The following is a 20,892-nucleotide window of genomic DNA, read 5'->3' on the forward strand; positions in this document are numbered from 1 at the left end:
AGCCTTACTCCCAAGTCGACCCTGTTTCCTTAATTGTTCCTGTCTCCTGGCAGCTCTGTGCATGTGCACACTGGGAACAGGCTCACACTGTTCTTTTGCCTCACTGATGTCAGACTCCGGAGGCAGCAAAGAACTACCAGATGGCCTTGGCCCACTCTCTGCCTCCGACTCAGAGCCATCATCCGAGTCTTCCCCAGACTCCAGGACTGGCCCACATTCTTCCCCGATCTCCTCATTGTCCAAATCTGCTGCCAGCTCTGCTGGCCGCTGGCGGGCCACAACACGGTGCCTGGAAGAAGTTGGTTTCCTGGACCCATTTCAGTTGGGTTTCAAATTGTGGTTTTGTATTGATCATGCTCTTCAGTGACCTGGGATATAGCTGGGGTGGGTTTGGTGGGCCCATTTTGTGCTCCTTGATCTGTCAGAAGTTTCTGATTCTGTTGATTGGGGTATTCTTTTGGCTCAGCTCCAAAGATTAGGAGTGGTAGTCATCATTTTGTGGTGGTTCTCCTTCCTTTCTCTGTGGCCAATTTCAATCAGGCAGAAGAAATTGAGCCCATGTCCCCTCATTTGTGCTTTCTATTTAATTTCCATATGAAACTGCTGAGTCAGATTATCTGTTGGCTTGAGGTCAGCTGTCACCATTATACCGTTAATATCCAGTGGTACATCTGGACTTCAGGGTGTTTTCTACCTATTATAAGTACAGTATTATTTTATTGCAAGATTTACTGTGATGGATTTGTCTTGCAGCCCTTTTTGTTTTAAATTGATGTATTTAGCTATGACTTGTTGTTTGGCTGAAGGGTATTATATAAATATATTAAATGAGTAATATGTTTTGTCTGGCCTGTTCCAATATTCATAACTTTTATACATGATAGAAACAGAACTGGAGATCAATTTTTATGCTTCATTATTTAATATACTGTTCATGTAATCTCATCTTGAAGCTACTTCGTGGTTTCTTTAAAGTTTCCCTCCTTTTTTTGCCTCACACACATAAGTCAAATGTTTTTGTGAACAGTGTAACATAGACTGTTTATAATAGTTAAATAACTTATGAAACAAAACAAGCATTTGATGTAGTGTTTATTTAGAAACCCAGATTAAAATGTGTAGTTCCGGAAGAGGCTGAATCTATGTACAGAAAATGTAGGGAAATTATTTCAAGGTTAAATGGTTAATGGGGATTTCCTGAAGATAACAGATATTTTGGTTTTATTTATCTACATGCTTTCATATCCCATCTTACTGCTCAAAACCTTCAGGTTGATTTTATAATAACATTTTTAAAATGATAAAACAGAATTCCTTCAGTTTAAGAGCTTGTAAAGCATGAAAAAGCCAAAAATAACAATGTACAATGGCTCTAGAAATTTAGGCTTCCATTTAGGCATGTATCAGGCTACTGTAGTTTATTCCAGTTGGTAGGATTTCTCTTATTTAACAAGCTCTGGATTGCAAAATTTTGGCTTTACATGGTATATGAATCCAGCTTGTATTCAGATTAATAAGTACAGCCCACAAACTAGGAATGATTTTTTAATACTGTGAGACTCCTATATAAGGTCTAAGAGTTTAAATTTTTTTCTTTTCCTTTTTTGTGTGTCTTCAAGTCAGTGTTAATTTCTGGTGACTACCTGCAATTTTCTTGGCAAGGTTTTTTAAAAAGTGGTTTGCCATTGTCTCCTTCACAGGACTGACAGAGAGAGACACAGGGAGGGAGGGAGGGAGGGAGAGGGGATGTAACCCTCTGGCTTTGTGCCCAAAGCAAAACTAGAATTTACAATCTCCCAGTTTTTAGCCAGGTGTTTTAACCATCACCCCAAACTGGTTGTCAAAGGTTTACACTACAACTGCTCCAAATTCTTTTTTTATTTTATATTTTTCAGTGATCTAAGTATGAACAACATCAGTGAACTGCTGCCTGGAGATTTCCATCACTTACATTTTCTGGAAGAATTGTAAGTATTACTAAACATATATTGCCATGACCTCTTTTAAAAGATTCTCTAAATAATACCCAAGACTGAGTAAGTTATATTTGAATGTGAGGCAGAAAAATCTTGAGACCACTCATACTGTTACCAGCAGTAAACACACACACACACACACACACACACTCAACTCAGTAAATTATTGTATTATTATTTAGGTGGTAAAAACTGTTTCCCTTCCTGACACTCAAACTTGTTTCTGTTGCAAATGATAATATACTGCTTCATGTAATCTTATCTTGAAGCTACTTCATGGTTTCTTTAAAGTTTCCCTCCTTTTTTTTTTTTACTTATCTGCATAAGGGTAGAACTTTTCCACATGTTTACAGCAGGGGTGTCCAATCCTAGCAATTTTAAGATTTCTGGACTTCAACTCCCAGAATTCCCCAATCACTTTGGGAATATTGTGTGTACATTCTGATTGCCACATCTCATATATGATTTTCCAAAACAGGGAAAATACAAACATAAAACAAAACATAAAGCATGATGTTGGCTTTTATTTAGACAATGTGAACAAGGGGGTATATATAATATGATTTTGTGAAAAGTCATTAAATGCAATTTGCTCTTTGGCTGAAGCAGGCATGGTAATTCATAAATCATAGGTTATAAGCCATGAAAACATTTTGACAGAAATATTAATTAATTTAATATTAATTCCAGAAATTCCAGAAATTTTACAGAAATACATGTAGATGTAATTTCTTGTCACTTCTAATCAAAAGTTTCAAAATGTCATTATTTGTAACACAAGTAACAATTGAGTTTGTTGAAAGACCGTGTTTGAAATTAAGGATCTCAATCGTACCATTAACTTTTTTTGTGGTAAATTCAGGCAGATCATCACGACGTTATGTTTATTAGATAACAAAGAACCATTTGACCATTCCTAACTCTTTCAAAAGAATCAAAAGAAGTTGTGATGAAACTGATCTTGAATTGATTCATCTAACTGGTCACAATATTTAGCTCAAGTCTGGTTGAATACATACATTAAAAACTGGCATGTTTAATGCTAATTCATAATGGAGTCACCATTCATTTCTATATAGGGTAAATAGCAATCTTAGTATATGCAATTACAAAAATGAACATCTACTATTTTATCCTAGTAATATGTTGAGATCCCTGATCACTAGGTCTTCCAGAGCTTGCAAAATCTAAGGCTACCATCAGATGGTAGCAAAGAAATACTTATAACCCTAATTCTTTGTTGCCATCTAGTGGATGTCTCGTGTTTTGCAGCTTATATATGGTAAGTCTGATCTTCAGCTACAAGAGTTGTCTTTAACAGCAGTAAGAGAAGATAGCGTTCACAGTAAAAATTGTTTTTCTAATCTCTAAATTAGGATACTGAAAAAAGCTACTATTTATAGCTTGTAGTGAAAATGTATAAATTACTTGAATGATTATGTAGCTTGCACAGGAGTTTGCACAGGACTATTGCAAGCAGGTGTGCTAGTTGTATGCTACACAAATGCATCTTGACATGGAGTGGCACCAAGTGATGGGAAGAGTAGTGGCCCAATGTGGCACTGCAGGGTGCCAGTTTGGAAGGAGAAGCCAGTCCAATTACTACTCTGATGTTGTTTGGACTCACATTTAACAATTAATCCATAAAGTTATTTGTTTTTGACTTGGAGTGGTGTGCGAACCTATCCATTATGATTTGTCATTATGGGCAATTCAAAAATTGATGATTAATATTATGTATATTTTTTACCATCCAGCTGGCTGTAATTTATTTTTATTTTATTTTATTGAATTTAAGCATAGTAGGATAATTTCTTCTTAATATTCTCATGTGGAAAACCCATATTGTGTCCATTGTTCTTAGGAGATTTTGTGATGCTGTATGTCACAGATACTTTATGCAGATTCTTTGGAAAGCTGATCATAGAAAAGGTCGCACAATATGCCGCGCCCTAAAAACTTTTCTTTTCCATCAAACAGGGCTGGCGTGACCCCCCCCCCCCCTTCTCTAGCTTTTTTAGTTTTTTTAAATTGTCAATGGGTTTTAGTTTGAATGTTTTAAATTTTGGGGCCAAAGTCATGAAATTCTTTTTAAAATTTAAAATTTTGTATTGGTATGTGTTTTAGTTTTGGCTGTGTACTGCCCTGAATCCACTAGGAGAAGGGCGGTATACAAATTGAATAAAATAAATAAATAAAATATTCAGGGCATGCCTACTCCTGACTAAGCCTCATTGAGGTCTATGAGACTTCATGCCTAATGAGGCAAACGCTTAAAGAAAAGTTGAGACCCTGAAAGCCAACAGTAGTCCTGAACTGTAGAAATCCATTTGTTTCTTATATCAAAAGAAAAATAATTTTATCAGTATGATTTTGTTTTTCCCCTAATTAGAAACATCAGCCCAAAGGAAGTTTGTTAGAATATTGAAGGTAGCAAAGAGACTTAAGAATTAGGCAGATGAAGGTTTTGCTGACTGACAAGAAGAACTGGGAATGCAATTGGGGGTGTGGGGGGGAGAAGGAAAGAACACTGCTGTGCCAAAATACACAAGGCTAAACAGTCAGTGATTCATGATAGGGAACGGAAACCAGTGTTTGACAGCTTCATCTGCTCCATTTTGTTGGCTTGGGTTTCAAGCATATACATAAAGCACACATCTCAAGCTCCATGCCACAAAATAGCTAACTGGAGTTCTGGGAGTTGAAGTCCACACATCTAAAAGTTGCTAAGATTGAGAATTGCTATACTAGAGGCTAAAGGAGCAATAACCATTCCTTGTAGAATTCATTATATATGAAATTATTCCCTCTTGTGTCAAATGGTGTTCTCTTCCTATTAAGGGAAACTTTCTTGAAAACTAAACTTGTTCCCTGTTTTCTCTTTAGGTACATAATATACATTTAAATATTGCTTCCTGGGATGTTTCTGCTTATAGTTGCTCTTGTAAATAACATGCATTTTTGTGAAACATTGTCTCTCCTGTTTTCCAAGTATCTTCATACATATAGGTAAACATATGCCTGTGTTCTGCTACAAATGCTATTTACAGGTGTCACATTTCATTTCCTAATTGGTAATTTCCTTTACAGAATAGCAAATGTTCCATTCTTCCAATATCTATACCAGAATGATAGAATTTCCTGCACTGCTATTTGGCTTCCCATGAGGCATGGGGTGGGGAGCGTTCAAATATTTCTTTTCAGCTATTATCCTAGTTCTTCCCCATAGGAGCTCTCACTGGCTTGTTTAAAATGTACAGTTTCTACCACTGCATCCATACATTGTATCCACACAGCTCATTTATTTTCAATGCCTGTTGAAGAAATTAAATGTAAAGTACCTTGTAATCCTAAAACTTAAATTCACTGTAACCAATTTTAAACAATCTCTCCTTCATTCAGCTTATTTGTCCACTGAATGAAATTGATAAAACATATACAACTTTATCATTAAAAAAATATATTTCCAAATTTGGGAAGAAGAGGCATATATACATGTATGTACAAGAATAAATACAAATATAGGTAAACCACAAAAATGAAGTGCAATAAGCACCAATTTGGACACAGCTTCTGTGTTATCAATATTTTATTGACGCTCCAGATAGAGAAATTAAATAAAATGCAGTGATATCAATGAGTTGCCCTCTTAAAAATCCATCAAATTCTAATTGATAATTTTCTACAAAATTCATGTGTCGTAGTCTGCTTTTTTGTGTTAAAAAGACAATCTTATGCTGTTTACACTATTATAGACACAATTTCTCTAAAATTCAGAGTAGAATAGAAATCTACATAACAAATAGGATTTATATTTTTGTATGCAGGAATAGAGTGACCAGCGTAACACATTTGTAATTGTCTTTGGGGGAATCCAGAAAGTATATAAATATCAATGAATGCAAAAGAAATGCAAAAGACTCACCTGACCCAAAAATAAGTTCTAAGGGACCTCTTAAAAGAGAATAAGAGATCAACGCTGTCCTTATGTTGGTCCTGGACATTGAGTCTGAAGATGGATGATCTCCTTAATAAACCATTTATAATAATATCCTTTCTGTCATTTTGGAAAAAAATGGTTTGTGATAATGAATTTCTTCCTAATCTTATCATATAGATTTATCGCAATAAGATCTGGAATATAAATTCAAGAATTTTCTCTCATTAGTATGAGGAAAGGAAGGAAGGAAGGAAGGAAGGAAAGCAACTTTTATTGTAAAGAAAACCCTTTCTCTTATAATGACCTCTGGTTCCCCTCATAATGGCTCTATCTTGCTGAAAAGTATAGGAAGGCACTTCACTCCAAGCTATCATTATATTTCCTAACAAAAGACACTGTTAAACATTTGGCTGTATTATCTTGACCTTGTTTGTTCTGTTTATTACAGGCGCCTATCTGGAAACCAACTCTCTAAAATTCCAGAAGGAGCATTTTCTGGCCTCTACAATTTAAAAATTTTGTAAGTCACAATTTCTTCTAACTGCTACTGCTTTACTGGTCTTTAGATTTTATTTGGACCCCTAGTTTTACTTCCCAAAAGCTTTTTATGTATATGTGAGTCATGTGATTGTGCTTTCTCTAACTATATACTGTATGTCTGAACTTCTGAGAAATTCAGGCACTTATAACACAGTTGTGTTACTTGTTAAATATTCTTGATATGAGGAACAGGGTTTGAACTTTCATCGAACTTTTTCAGGTCGTGCTCATGAGAGAATCCCATGTGAACAGGATGGTCAGAGCTTATAAGTGTGCCTCCCTCTGCATAAAAATTCTTAAACAGATCTGGAATTCTATGATTGTCACTATCACAAGCTTCATCACCTCCCTGTACTTACAACAATATATTGATTTTCTTTGACTGGATGGGTTATGTTATGTGGAGAGTAAATAATTATCTGTAGGCCCTTAGGGCAATGGTCCCCAACCTTTGCGGTTCAGTGGCCCGGCGAGGGGGGAAAGAAGGGAACCGGGTCGCAGAAGTGAGCCAGTGTGCTCATGCATGCACGCACAGTTCAACTTTCGCAAATTGAGCTGCGCATGCGTGTGCATGCATGCTGGCCTGCCACTCATGCAAGTTGAACTGTGTGCGCATTGGCCCGCCATTCGTCCGGCCCAGGTCCGAATAGGCCACGGCCCAGTACTGGACTGTGGCCCAGAGGTTGGGGACCCCTGCCTTAGGGTTTACCTTACTCTAGAATCAAAATAGTAGCACTATCTTATAATTGCATTGCTGCCACTCTCTCATTTTACACCTTCCCTAGTACTGGGAATATTGGGATTGGTCTTAAGGGGTTTAAGTAGCAATTGGTCCAATCTCCTTATTGGAACTGGAGGACTTTTTCCTCTGATTACTTTTAGATTCTTTTGTAACCAATCTATTATCAAACAGTAAGACAGGTGGCTGTTTTTCTTCATAGTAGTGCCCCAGCAGTCTGGTTCTAGTGAATGATTTATGCTCTCAGTGGTTCAACTTCTATTTTTCCAAATATATTTTTTTTACAATCTCTTCTTTTGCAATAAACATTTTAGTTCATGGGCATGTTTGGAACCCGACCACAATTCAAAATCACCATAGCTGACAATGTTTACATGAAACGTACAGGTATCAACCTGCTCCTCGGATTAAAGAGTGCAGGGCTGTTCATGAGGCCTTCTAAAAATCCTACTCTAAATCCCTGGGTTTAGAGATGAGTTGCTTCTTTATCCATAGCCTGCATTAGGCACCAAATCAAAGAAACCAAGAAAACCACAGAAAACCCACCCTGTTTCAACAAGGGCAACACTACACGCAGGAAAGTTGCTTTTCATCAGTGTACATTGGAGCACTTCCCAGCAAAATGGTTAAACGTGTTAGTCTCTCTGAAACTAAAACAGTTTTAGCAGTAGCAAAGTTGCCCATGGGCTTCAGGAGAAAAAAAAAAATATTGTGTGGTTCTCCTGAGGCTGAAAGGGTATTAGTCAGGGAGCACTGGCAGTTTGAGACAAATGGCAATGCTTGCCCAAATATCCTGCAGTGCATCGAAAGCAATCTTGTGATGGAGTCATAAATAACCTTCATCCTTCCTTGACAGCAGACAAATTGGGCACCCATTCTAACAAAAGGATTATCATCTTAGCTTTCATTTTGAAGTGAGAGACTTACTATCTGAAGAAATATGAGCAAAAATATCTCCAGGTGGCCCTCATACTGAGATTAGTATAGGTTAAGACTCCTATCTCAGGCCAAATGTGCTTTGTCTTGCTTTAATCTTCTAGCAATCTATGTGGCTGATCAGAAGGAATGTTTCCCATAATGACTGTTAAAGGGTCTACTAGGTGTCCAGCTGTGAGAATAAGCTTTGTATAAGCCACCACCCAAGATCTACACAACATGAAGAACTGCAAGACTGCAGTTGCCCTGTTTGTTTATAATTATTGATACTTCTATACTGCCCAATAATATAAGTTCTTGTTGGTGTACGGTCAATTAATATTCATTCTAAACAAGTAGAATTACATCAAAATAAAAATTCTAAAAAGAATATCGAACAAATAAAAAGATAAGCACAAAGGACTAGATAAAAAGTTGAGGACAATTGTAATGGCAATAGATAAAGCATAAATTATCTTCAGGTGAAAGTTGTTTAACCTTTTTAAAAGTATTTTTCTTACTTTTATTATTATATTTGAAATTACTCAGCCCAAAGTCTCCTATATAAACCATCTAAAATAAATGCCCTAAAACACTGAATGCTTAAAAAAAGCCATTGTCCATTGTCCCACATTAGGTTAGCTATTTTGCTTTCATCTATTTTGATTGCATTTCTTGTATTTTTGTTGTTGTTGTTCTCGGATTTTGGATTTTATTATGTGTTTTATTCCCCTCTATGAAATCAATCTGAAAACATTTATTTATTACATTTATTTATTTATAAAATTGTATAAACTATATAAACTATAAACTATCTTGGGTGTCCTCCTGGATTCCCGGCTATCTCTAGAAGACCATTTGACGGCCGTGACCAGGGGGGCTTTCTCACAGGTTCGCCTGGTGTGCCAGTTGCGCCCTTTCCTAGACCGAGATGCCCTTCGCACGGTCACTCATGCCCTAGTTACTTCTGGGTTGGATTACTGCAACTACCTCTACATGGGGCTGCCCTTGAGGTGCACCCAGAGGCTCCAGCTGGTCCAGAATGCGGCCGCGCGGGTTGTTACGGGAGCTCCCCATTACTCCATGTTACATCCCTCCTGTGCGAGCTTCACTGTTACCGGTGGTCCTCTGGATCCACTTCAAGGTGCTGGTACTTACTATAAAGCCCTACATGGCTTAGGTCCGGGGTACTTGAGGACCACCTCCAGCCTGCCTCCCACCGTCCTGTCCGCTCACATAGAGCTGCCCTCCTCAGAGTGCCATCGACCAGACAATGTCGACTGGCGGCGCCCAGGGGTAGGATGTTCTCTGTGGGCACACCTATCCTCTGGAATGAGCTACCTACCGAGCTCTGGACAGCGCCCAATCTCCACTGGCCTAAAGACTTGGCTATTCCGTCAAATGGGCTGATTCTGATTCTGGGGTTTTTACTATTTAATTATTTTAGATTTCTAATTGGTCTGTTGTCGTTTGTTTTTCAATCTTCTGTTCGCCTCCCTGAGTCCTTCGGGAGAAGGGCGACATATAAATATATGTAAATAAATAAAAATAAATAAATAAATAAAACCTAATATAAATACAATACTAAAAAAAAAAGTCAACCTAGCTAAAACGATGGGGATGGAGGGAATATGATGAGAAGGGGAGGAGGGGATACCTGTTAATCTACTAAGCACCCCCAATGTGAAACCCATCCATTGGAGCCCCAGTCTAACTGTACAATGGAAGGTAAGAGTGGTTGAAATTGACCTCACTCGGGGGGGAGGGATAAGATAAGGGATAAGGAGCTCTGGTGGCTCAGCAGACTAATTAACATCCACTTACATCTGCTGCCTGCAATTACTGCAAGTTCGAATCTCACCAGGCTCAAGGTTGACTCAACCTTCCATCCTTTCAAAGGTAGGTGAAATGAGGACCCAGATTATGGGGGCAATAAGATGACTTTGTATAAATATACAAAAGTATGAAGGCTATTGCTTAACGCATTGTAAGCCACCCTGAGTCTCTGGAGAAGGGCGGCATACAAATCAAATTAAAAAAAAAAAAGATGTTCCAAAGGGCAGGCCCAACAGCTCTTCTTCTGGATCCCACTGGTTATTAAATGAATTAAATCTATAATAAATAATTAAGCTATATTTTAAAACAATAAATGCCCAAATGAAAGTTCATCTTTAACGGGATTTCTTTCACTTTTTTTTATGAGCCTTTGCTGTTTGCATGGTAGGAATCTTGGACATTTTTTCCATTTGAAGCACAAAATGAAAACAGTAATAAAAAATGATGCAGTGTTCTAGAAGCCTGGGACATGTTTCTGCAATGAAATGGAAACTGAGAAATTAGTGCCCCTTTTGAACAAGCTGCCTGAAGCAAAGTTCTTCTATATTGCTTCATAGTGAGACTGGCCTTGTTGAAGGCGTATGTTATGCTTGCAGCCATGCGTGTTAATTTAGTGTCTCTGGTTCCCGCTGTGAATCTGGTGAGAGGCTTTCCTGTAATGGCCCACTGGTGCTCTGTGAGTCAGCTTGTTACCAGGCAAGTGGGTGTTGTACAATTTCTAGACTGTACAACCTTTCTCAGTTTCTACAAGGACCCATGCATCCATCTATGCTCAATTCATTCTTTCCTGAAATGACACAATAGCAAATGGAGGAGGCTGTAGGGCACAGAGGCAAAGCTCTCAGGGTACTTCTTGGGATGGGGCTTAGGAAAAAAACCACCAATTAAATCTTTTTGGAAAACTTTTGCTTTCATCAGAACCAAGATGCTCCAGGCAAGGAATGCAGATTAAGCACCCAGTTCCAGCATGCCATAATTTCTGAGAGAAGTTTTTTTAGAGGGCTGTCCTGAGTTTTGGTGTCCTACTATCACCTGCCACACCAATCATCCACCGTGCAGTACAAAGAAGGATCCCAAGGGCTCAAATATGGAAAATATTTTATAGTGCTAGAGCTCAGCTCTGAAAAACAGGCTTTGAATCAGGATGCAATCTTTACTTTAGTCAGGATGCAATCTTGCCTAAGAGTCAGCCATGGTATCAACTCTGAAAGTCCACTCCCTTATTTTCTGATCTCTGTTATTTAATGTTGAAAGAAAGGCACATTGCCTATGCTTAAAGGTATTTATCTGGCATAATTCATTTATTACTGTAACAAAGCTGAAAGCTGTACTATATTTAAGATGCAAGAGCCATAAGTCATATTTTTTTAAAAATATATAAAATCATACACACACACACACACACACACACACACAACCACACACACACACAACCACACCCCTCTGGGTTAAGCCTCAAAGAATTTTTAGTCAGCTAATTTATCCTAGGACTTGAAATAGATTCTGATATTTATTATTTGTTTTTTTTTATGACAAGATTTATCTCCTGCTTCTATCACAAGATTTTAACGGGCTCTGAAATGGATTAATCAATGTCAAGTCTTTGTGGTATAAAATTCTCACTAAACTATTTCAGAATGTTTAGCACCATCTTAAAATGGTCCGGTTGTTTCAACATCCCAATATCTAATGCATAAAACCAATGATGGCCAGTATTTGTCTCACTTAGTAATGATAAGAGTGGCAATATTAGTTCCAATTCACTTGATCAGATGGAGAATTTGGAATGAACAGGTTAATACAAAGTTTAATTCATGGGAAATATGTTAATATGTTTGCTTTAAGACCAATATATAACCCATCTCTTGGCCTACTTATGGATAGCCTGCCCTGTATGTTCAGATTTTCAGCGAGCACCTTTGCTGATTGAACCACATAGCTCTCTTTTTCCATGCCAATGGCTGCATTAAGAAATGGGTCCTTGTTGAAATTGAGGCTGGTCCCCTCCTCCTTAAAATTTAAAATGTAGGGCCTTGATTTACTTTACAATTGTTCATAATGTCTTCTTTATTTCAATTTTAATTTTTAAATTGCCTTCTAGATAAATCATTTAGAATCACAACGTGGGTGTGGGCAGCATAGATTTTTTTTAAAAATAAATAAATTCTATTTACATGGTGTCATGTCAACAGCACATTACACAGATCTAGTCTCTAAGCCAATTTGATGAAGAAACCAAGTGTTCAGTGGAGCTTATTCCTGTTGCAAATTGACCTGTGAACATGCCAGTTTGAAGAAGCCACAGTGGGAATGTGATTTGAACCAAAGGAAAATAACCACAAGAATTGTGAGCTCGCTTCCTTAAGTATTCAACAATGACATATAAAATCCATCTCATAAAGAGCATTATAGCAGTGGGGTGGGAGATGCCGTTGCTTCCTTCTAACTTCAGAGAAGCAGCACAGAGGAGCAGTTCTGGCAAACAGAAGGCTGATTTGATGTATGGCAAGTTAGAGAAGCATGGCAGTTCTCGTCATGCCGAGAGAATGTTTTTATTGCAGAAAACATGCATGGAGCCATCAAGATTGGATTCACAAAGTGTCAGTCAATTAGGCAGGAGACTAGAGGCTGCTTCAGATGAGAGGGCTGACTGTGTGGGAAAACATTCCTATGACTAAATGAATAGCTTTCCCCAGAAGGCATGGAGAAGCACATGAATCAGTGTTGTCTCTTGAAATCCTTCCCTGGAGTGGTAGATGAACAGCCCTTGATCTATAGTTCTTTCCCTTTCATCTTCTCCAATCATTAAAACTAAAGAGAGTGAATAAAGACGCAGAAGAAGGGGAACAGCCTCAGAGTTCTGCACTGCATTTGTTACAGTGCAAGTGTACATGTAAGCCAGGGGTGGGTTCTACTTACCTTTACTACTGGTTTGCAATGGGATCGCGCACTTGCGCTCGCTTTGCTCGTGTGCACATGCAGATCGCTTCTGATGATGTCAGGGTCAGTGGGCGGAGCTTCCCGCCGGTTTTACTACCGATTACTACCAGAAACATACAATACCTAAACACAATGGTCTGTGCTAATAATTGAAGAAGGTAAACGCAAGCAGTCCATTCATTCTGATTAATTCATATCCTACAACCCTATTCTAATGGAGAGAAAACAGCATAAATCCGAGCCATGGTTTGCATTGGCAGTCTCTAATTTCTAAATGTTTATCAGCCCTTATAAACAGAGTCTACATACATATGGCTTGGAACAACATCTTAATCCATATGGGAGGACTAAAAGCAAGAGCAGCAGGCTCCTACATTCTCCAAGGTTCATTTTGTGTTATGTGCCATCTGAAATAGATTGTATAGAATCCAAATTCGCATAGATTTTATTGTTTATCTTGTTTGGATATACCATCAGAACAGAGGTGTAGTCTTTTCATTATATACAGCAACCCAGAGAAAAGGAACTTAATTTATAGATGACTTTTTAAAATATATATATCTTTGCCCTCTCCAAATCATAGGAAATGAAGAACAAGGGTGATGCCAATAGGTGCTGGTTTTTTTGCCTTCACGTGAACTGGCAAACATGGGTAACCAACAGGGGACAATTGAATTCAGCATTGGGAAACTTGCTTCTTGCCACCAAAACCACTGAGTCGTTTAATAATAGCATTGGAGCTAACAGCATACTCATACTGAAAACCTGTAAGGGAATCATATTTTGTCTTTGTCTGGGGTGGGTTTTAGATTTTTGGACCCTACCACTATATCTAACAGATCTTCAGGTTCTCCTGGATTAGGAAGAGTTAAAAAAATATTTCATTATGGAGTCTCCTAATCCAAAACAAACTTTTGAATGGTGCTTCCATAGTGCCAACATTTCCATTTCCCAATCCCTCAAATGTACTTCAAGTGTGATCCATGACCATCATCTCTTCTGCTGAGCTCTCAATGCTAAGAAAAATCACCAATTTGCCCAATTACAATCCTAGTAAAATTTAAAAAACTGTTTTGACACAGAAAATATAATAATTGTTTGCTCACACAGCACTCCTATACAAGACCGTACTTTTAATAAAAGTCCAGCTGGTGTTATCTTGGAATCAATAATTGGAAGATTTAACACCATCTTTTCAAGCAATTTATGACTTTATAAGTAGCAACTTTAAACTTCTGAAGTCTCTTTCCGCAATAAGGTAGGCTCAATTCCTATACTTTCATTTTCAAGTTATTATAGCTTGATTTAGCAAAAGGTACTTTTGATCACAGAATTCCAATTCTAATTCTCCAGTATTCAATTGGCTGATATAAAACTGTCCTGACTCTCTCTGACATCAGAGCAATAAAAGCCAATGGCAGCTAAAAAGACCATCCTGCTTCTGCTTTCAAAAATCTGCTGTGATAATAGGGCAGATCAAGTGAAGGCTGTGGTTTCACTGTAATAACCTGTGGTTTCATTATAATAATTAGCAGCATTTATAATGCTCATCACCTGTAGCTCACAGTACTTCTTTATAAAGCAATGATCTCCGGATGTGAGATTAATGGGATCCAGTTGGGTTACCATACCACATAGTAGTTTTTTAATCCCACCAGAATGTGGGCTTTTGTTATTGTCAATAAAGTTGCTGCTGAAATCCCTGTTTCCTAGCATGGAAATGCAAATTTAGTAACATTCAATAATTACTGAAAACATGGTGCAAGCATGATGAATCCAAAAATTACTATCTCACTGGTGTCAAACTTGTGGCGTCATGTGACATATCGTGATTTTTTTTTGCCTTCGTGGAGCTGGGGTGGGCGTGGCCTGCCGACCCCTGTGGGCTACCAGTTTAACACTCCTGCTCTACCTCTTCCCACTCACATTAGCATAAACTCCCCTCTTCCAATAACAGATGTGGTGGTGGTGAAAGAAGCCTTCCTTCTCCCTCCCAGCTTCTATTCCTTATATCATGCTCCTACAAAGATAAATGTCTCAATGTTTTTGTGGATTGACATGCTGCCATATCAGATGAGAAGATGCCTTTTCTTTTTCATTTCCATTGTTACAGCCAGAGTTGCAGTAGTGGGTTTCAAATCCCATCGCTACTGGTTCGCTTGTGGACATGCATGTGCAACACTTCTGTGCATGCACAGAGATGTCCGGGCGGGTGGGCAGAGCCTCCCGCTGCCACTACCGGTTCGCCCGATCGGGGCCAACCGGTAGCAACCCACCACTGCAGAGCTGTATACAAAGTAAGGAGGTTGCTAGGTGGACATTTATAATGAAAATACAGAGAAATAGAAGCTGTTATCTTCACAGTTATCTTCACTGATGAGCAGAGGTGGTGCAGTGGTTAGAGTGCAGTACTGCAGGCTACTTCAGCTGACTGCTAACTGCAGTTCCGCAGTTCAAATCTCACTGGCTCAAGGTTGACTCAGCCTTCCATCCTTTTGAGGTGGGTAAAATGAGAACCCAGATTGTTGGGGGCAATATGCTGACTCTGTAAACTGCTTAGAGAGGGATTTAAAAGCATTATGAAGCAGTATATAAGTCTAAGTGCTATTGCTATAGCTATTCACAATGATATTAGCAAGTCCTTGCTCCAAGTAGATGTGAACTTCATGGAGCTCTGCTTGGGTTGAACTGAGCTGTATGTTTTTTTACATTTGGAAGCAGTCTGAAGGAAGAACTCACCCTATTTCCATTTTTCTCAGGTTCACTTGCAAATTAGCTACTTAACTGCACTAGCGGTTACGAGAAGTGTTTATTGCAAGATGATTGAGCAGGCAGGAGCTTATGTTTTCCATGTGAGACTTACTTGAATGGCTCCGTCCCCCTTCAAAACAAATTTGATCTTTAACCAAGAGGGTTATCGTATTGTTCCAAACCACCATTTTGTCTCCTTTTGATTTTTGTACCAAAGACATAAAATGATGCAGCCAAGAGATGAGCATAGTCCACGTTGTGCTTCTGTTGTTTATTTGAGTAAATGCAAATGTCTATCATTAGCTGGAGATGTTTACTAAAAACTGTGCGGCTGGTAGGCCACTCCCAGTAGAAATGACACAGTGTCCATGAAACCCTGTGATTAAAGTCATTGTTCCATAGACAGAAACAAGCTACATGGCCCCCCACAGCGTAGCTCCTTTCCCCTTTTATCTACAACATTTGTCATTTACCTCTGGTGGTTCATCAGAGGCTCAGCCATTGTACTCTAATGATGAAACAAGGAAAACAGAGGAGAAAGTGAAAGATTGTAGCTTCCTCCTTCCCTCTTCAGTTACTAAACTAAGCCTTTGTTACAATAACCCAAGTTCTATAAACTTTCAAAATTTCTTGGCTTAAGTGATAACAGAATATGTGGGGTTCCATTCCTTCTCTTTGTCCATTTCTCATATTTTCTCCATGCAGCTATGGGCAGATGACTGGGAATACCTATATGATATCAGGTGGAATTATAGTTTGTTTACAGGTAATACATAGAGCTTCAAAAAGACCTATATCAGAAACACAAGGATTACTTTCATCACTTTAACTTACATACCAGCTCTAAATATCTGAAAGGTATATTTTCTGATAGAAAATAAATGCAACATAGTCAGATAATTTCAACATAATTTTATTATTAATTTTACAGTGCCTAATTTGCAGGTGCCAAATTGCATGCATCTTTGAACCTGGAATAGTGGCTGATGCAATCCTACAGTGAGAGCCAAACTGATGTAGTGGTTAAGATACTAGGCTAGAAACTGGGAAATGAGGAGTTTAGTTCAGCCCTGGGAAAGAAAACCATTTGGGTCATTTTGGTCCAGTCATTCTCAATCCTAGGAAGAAGGCAACAACAAACCACTTCCCAAAACATTACTAAGAAAACTGTAGGGACTTGTCCAGAAAATTGACAAGTGTCAAATTAAATTTTACAGGATAAAGGGAATGCAAAACTTCAAAGAAGCAATCACAGAAGAACAATATAAAAAAAAAATCAATAAAATGTACTCTAAGCTATAATTTCAGGGGAAATTGATGTTAAATGTTTTGCAGATGGCATATATCATTGTCAGTTATCACCAAAGTAGACAAATCATATAACAACAAATGTGGGAAATGCTATATAAAAAAGTAACATTTTACATGCAGTAGTCATGCAAAAAAAATTTCAAAAGTATTGGAAAGAAATACATCAAAATATCATCATCAGAATTCTTAAACATAAAAGTTGAACTGAAACCACAAATATTTTTATTAAGAATAGCGCTAGAAAACATATATATGAAAAGCATCACAATTTACTAAGAAATTTATTGTTGGTTGCAAGAACAATTTTGTTAAAATATTGGAAAAGTGAGATTTTGCTGATAATACAAGATTGGAAGCCCAAAATTGGAGAATGGTAAAATTGGCAATGACTGTCCATATATATTCATAATAAAATTCTAAATAAATTCAAATAAGACTGACTCACTTATACATGATATATTACATATAGCAAAATAAATATTGAAACACAGTTTTTAAGAAAAAAGGTAAGAGACCAATCCAAAATAATAGATGAAATTATTTAAATAAATCCTAGCAATAACTTCAAATGTTTAATGTTCAAAGTACAGTATTTGAGGAATGGTTAGCAGCTAGGGAAATAAATGGAAAGGAAGGAGAGAATGCACTTCCAAAAGTGTTTTGGTTTTTTGCACAATGTATTTATTTCTGTTTTACTAGTAATTGGTGGCTTCTGCTTTTCTTTTTGTATCTTTATTCTTGTGCAACTCCTGTTTAAATAATCTGTCAAAGTTTATGCAATTTAAAAAAAAATCAGTGAAAGATTCAACTAAAACATTCAAAAAATTATATCAAAATCCAATTTTCTAGCCACTGTATTACCATGTACCCACAAAATAAACATATAACTTCTCTTTCAACACCAGCTTGCCTTTATCACTTTAGTTCCCTGAAATCTTTCCTCAAGACCCGCTTTTCACTTGGAACTGCTGTTTCAATCTCCTAATCCTCTTTATAACTTATTACATGGTCTATCGCAGAACAATGTTAGCTGGAGATATCCAGTTCACCCTTGCCTTATTAGTCTTCTCATTTGTCATTTCCTTCATGCTAAATTTTATACTGTAAACTCTTTGGGGGTTGGGACTAAGGACCTCTCTTTCAAGTCCATGTCCAATGATGGAACAAATGAATAAATACCAACAATAAAAGCTTCATTTGGTAAATTGTAGATAGCTAAAGTAAAAACATGCATCAAATGGTGCTGGATTGTAAAACTGTAAAAACATTAGTCCTGGACTAAACATTACAATACTTATCCTATTAATTTGTATAAACCCTGGGCTTTTTCCCCAAATATTCTTCAATCTTCTGCTTATTTCGTAAGAGGTTTTGTTCCTCAGATGGTGACTTTTGTCTAAAATCTTGCTTAGAAAAAGAAATGGGTATATTTCCTTATATGGAAGTTATCCATTTTAAAAGTTATATGTTTAAAAGTTATCTTTCTATTTCTGTAATTATAGGATGTTACAGAATAATCAGATCACTCGAATTCCAGCAGAGGCTCTATGGGATCTTCCTAATCTTCAGTCACTGTAAGTCTTTGTGGATTGTCATTCTGAACTATGGAAACTTTTAAGTAAGGGTGTTTTTTTCCCCTGTTGGCTTGAAAGAAATAGAAATCCAATCAGTGTTTGCTCTGATACCTGAGTAGGAAATAAACAGGGAAGCAATATTATATGATCTATCAGAAAAGTTTGAAATTGATTTTGATACAAACAATTTTAAAAGTTTTTGTTTTGCACAATTCTGCAGCCTGAGCTCCATATTAATCTTTATGCAACATGTCAGGATATCATATTCTCAAAATGAATGGAGCCAAGAGCAAATAAATAATACAAACAAGGGACAATATTTTTGATTTAGCACAAGCTGAGAAGCTCTACTAATGCAGATTGGATGCTACTCTCAGAGGATGTATGACAATTTGCCATGGCCAACTTTCCAAAGCCAACTCACCACGGCTAACTCACCACAGCCAATTTGCCATGGCCAACTTGCTGTGGGGCAAGAGTTATACTAATAGCAAAGAAATGGTGGAATAGAATCAATAAAGAAAGGATGCAAAAGGAAGGACAGAATGAAATGTGAATGGTAAAAATTAAAATAATTTATATTTATTTTAAATAATTAAATAGAATTGTTAAAATGTTCCACAGCAAGTTGTCCCACAGTGAGTTGGCTGTGACAAATTGTCCCATAATGAATTGGCCATGATGAATTGCCTGTGGCAAGTTGGCCATGGTCAGTTGGCCATGGTGAGTTGTCCGCAGCAAATTAGCTGTGGCAAGTTGTCCCATTCCCACTCTCAGACCACATTCTCCCATTTTGTGTTCTAGCAATTCCCTGCATTGTCACTTCTGAGTGTCTCATTATGTCCTAACTCTCTGTCCAAGTTTGCCTCCTTTGAAGACAATATCAACTGCTGATTTGGAATTGAAAGGAATTGAAAAATGTTGACAGCATATAAGCCAAATGACTTTGGTTAGCAAAATTCCTCTCACATTTCTATGCATGGAAGTAAGAAAATATGATCCCATTCATAGCAGTTGTAATATATTTTATTGGGTCCTTTCCCTATAGGGTAATCATATTTTAATGAATTCCTTGGCTTGATTTTTAAATGCCCTAGTTAATTCTTTAATATCCTGTTCCTGTTTTGACTTTACTGTAGGCCACCCAGTGTCTGTTTGGATTGGGGAATGGCTGTAAATATTTACAATAAATAACAAAGTCTAATAATAATTGTAGCAGAATAATTAGCACTATCCAGTTGCTCTTGCTGTCAGGAAGGTGCTTCTTTTTAACATTCAGCTGTCTGGTGCCTCATAGCATGCTTCTTCCTGATACCTGTACAGACTTAAGCATGCTCATCATCCCAGTTAGTAGAAAATGCCAGCCCTATCTGCTTTCTCTTCCTGTCCTCCATTTGTTAAGGACGGCCAAAGTGAGCCCAAATGTTTTTTTCTCATGCCTGATTTAAATCAGGCTCAGTTGTCTTCTTAGAAGATCTAGAAATATACTAGCCCTGCAACTGATATGCCTTTTTATTTCTGGAGTCTCTGAATGGCTTATAGTATTACTGAAAAGATTAAAAACGAAAATCATTTGATGCAATTCTGATCAATAATTTGATGTGCCACCATTTGGGTAGCATGATTTTGTAGCAAGGAGCAAGTCTACTGTCCTCCTAGCCTTTGTGATTCTTAATTTTTTAAAACAATAATTATATTATTTATAAATTATTTTTATAAATAATATATTTATAAGAGTCCTTTTTGATGAGATGGACAGGGATCTAAATTTGATAAATAATGTTTTTCTATAAGCATGGTTTTTTATAAGCATATTTTTCTATAAGCATGGTTAAAATGCTTATTCTATCAGAGGCTTTTATTTAATATTGGCAAGTTTAAGTTGAAATGCCTCTGGCTGTGAATTGGCGATAAAAACCTCTCAAAATATGTTGAAATACTTACTATTATTAGATACTAACTCTGTCCATTTCAGATCAAGCTGATAATTCTGCTTAATCCTTTTATGATTTTACTATCTGTCTAGAAATAACCTGTAACAACCATAACAAGCATAAAATACTCTTTAAAATATTCCTCTTCATTTTTATTTTTATTTTTTTGGTCTTCAGTAGAGGTTAATTAAGCATCATATAGACATTCATCTTTGGGGTGAATAAGCAATCTTTAGAGAGTTGAAAATGATTTTTCTCATGACAGATGCCTTACATTGTTAAGTCATTATGCAGTGCCACTCATTGTACAATCCCTCCATGATCCTATTTCAAAATAGGTCACTTTATAATTTTTTTGTATACCTTACATGATTAAAATCACCAATCCAGTTTTTGTAATTTTATTTTTAATCCTCTGTAAATTTTCAGCTCTAAG

The 20,892-nt window shown here is 37.2% G+C and overlaps 1 protein-coding gene across 1 annotated transcript in view; it reads left to right on the forward strand.

Annotated features, from left to right (window-relative positions):
- LGR6 (leucine rich repeat containing G protein-coupled receptor 6) overlaps positions 1–20,892 on the forward strand; it is a 134,232-nt gene that overhangs the window by 50,824 nt on the left and 62,516 nt on the right. The window contains exons 2-4 of the mRNA XM_070939894.1: positions 1,896–1,967; positions 6,365–6,436; positions 18,451–18,522. Coding sequence (XP_070795995.1) covers positions 1,896–1,967; positions 6,365–6,436; positions 18,451–18,522 — 216 coding nt within the window. The remainder of the gene's footprint in view (positions 1–1,895; positions 1,968–6,364; positions 6,437–18,450; positions 18,523–20,892) is intronic.

The sequence above is a fragment of the Pituophis catenifer genome, unplaced genomic scaffold, assembly GCF_029215685.1.
Source record: "Pituophis catenifer annectens isolate HBS135680 unplaced genomic scaffold, rPitCat1.0.hap2 SCAF_3, whole genome shotgun sequence".
NCBI lineage: Eukaryota > Metazoa > Chordata > Lepidosauria > Squamata > Colubridae > Pituophis > Pituophis catenifer.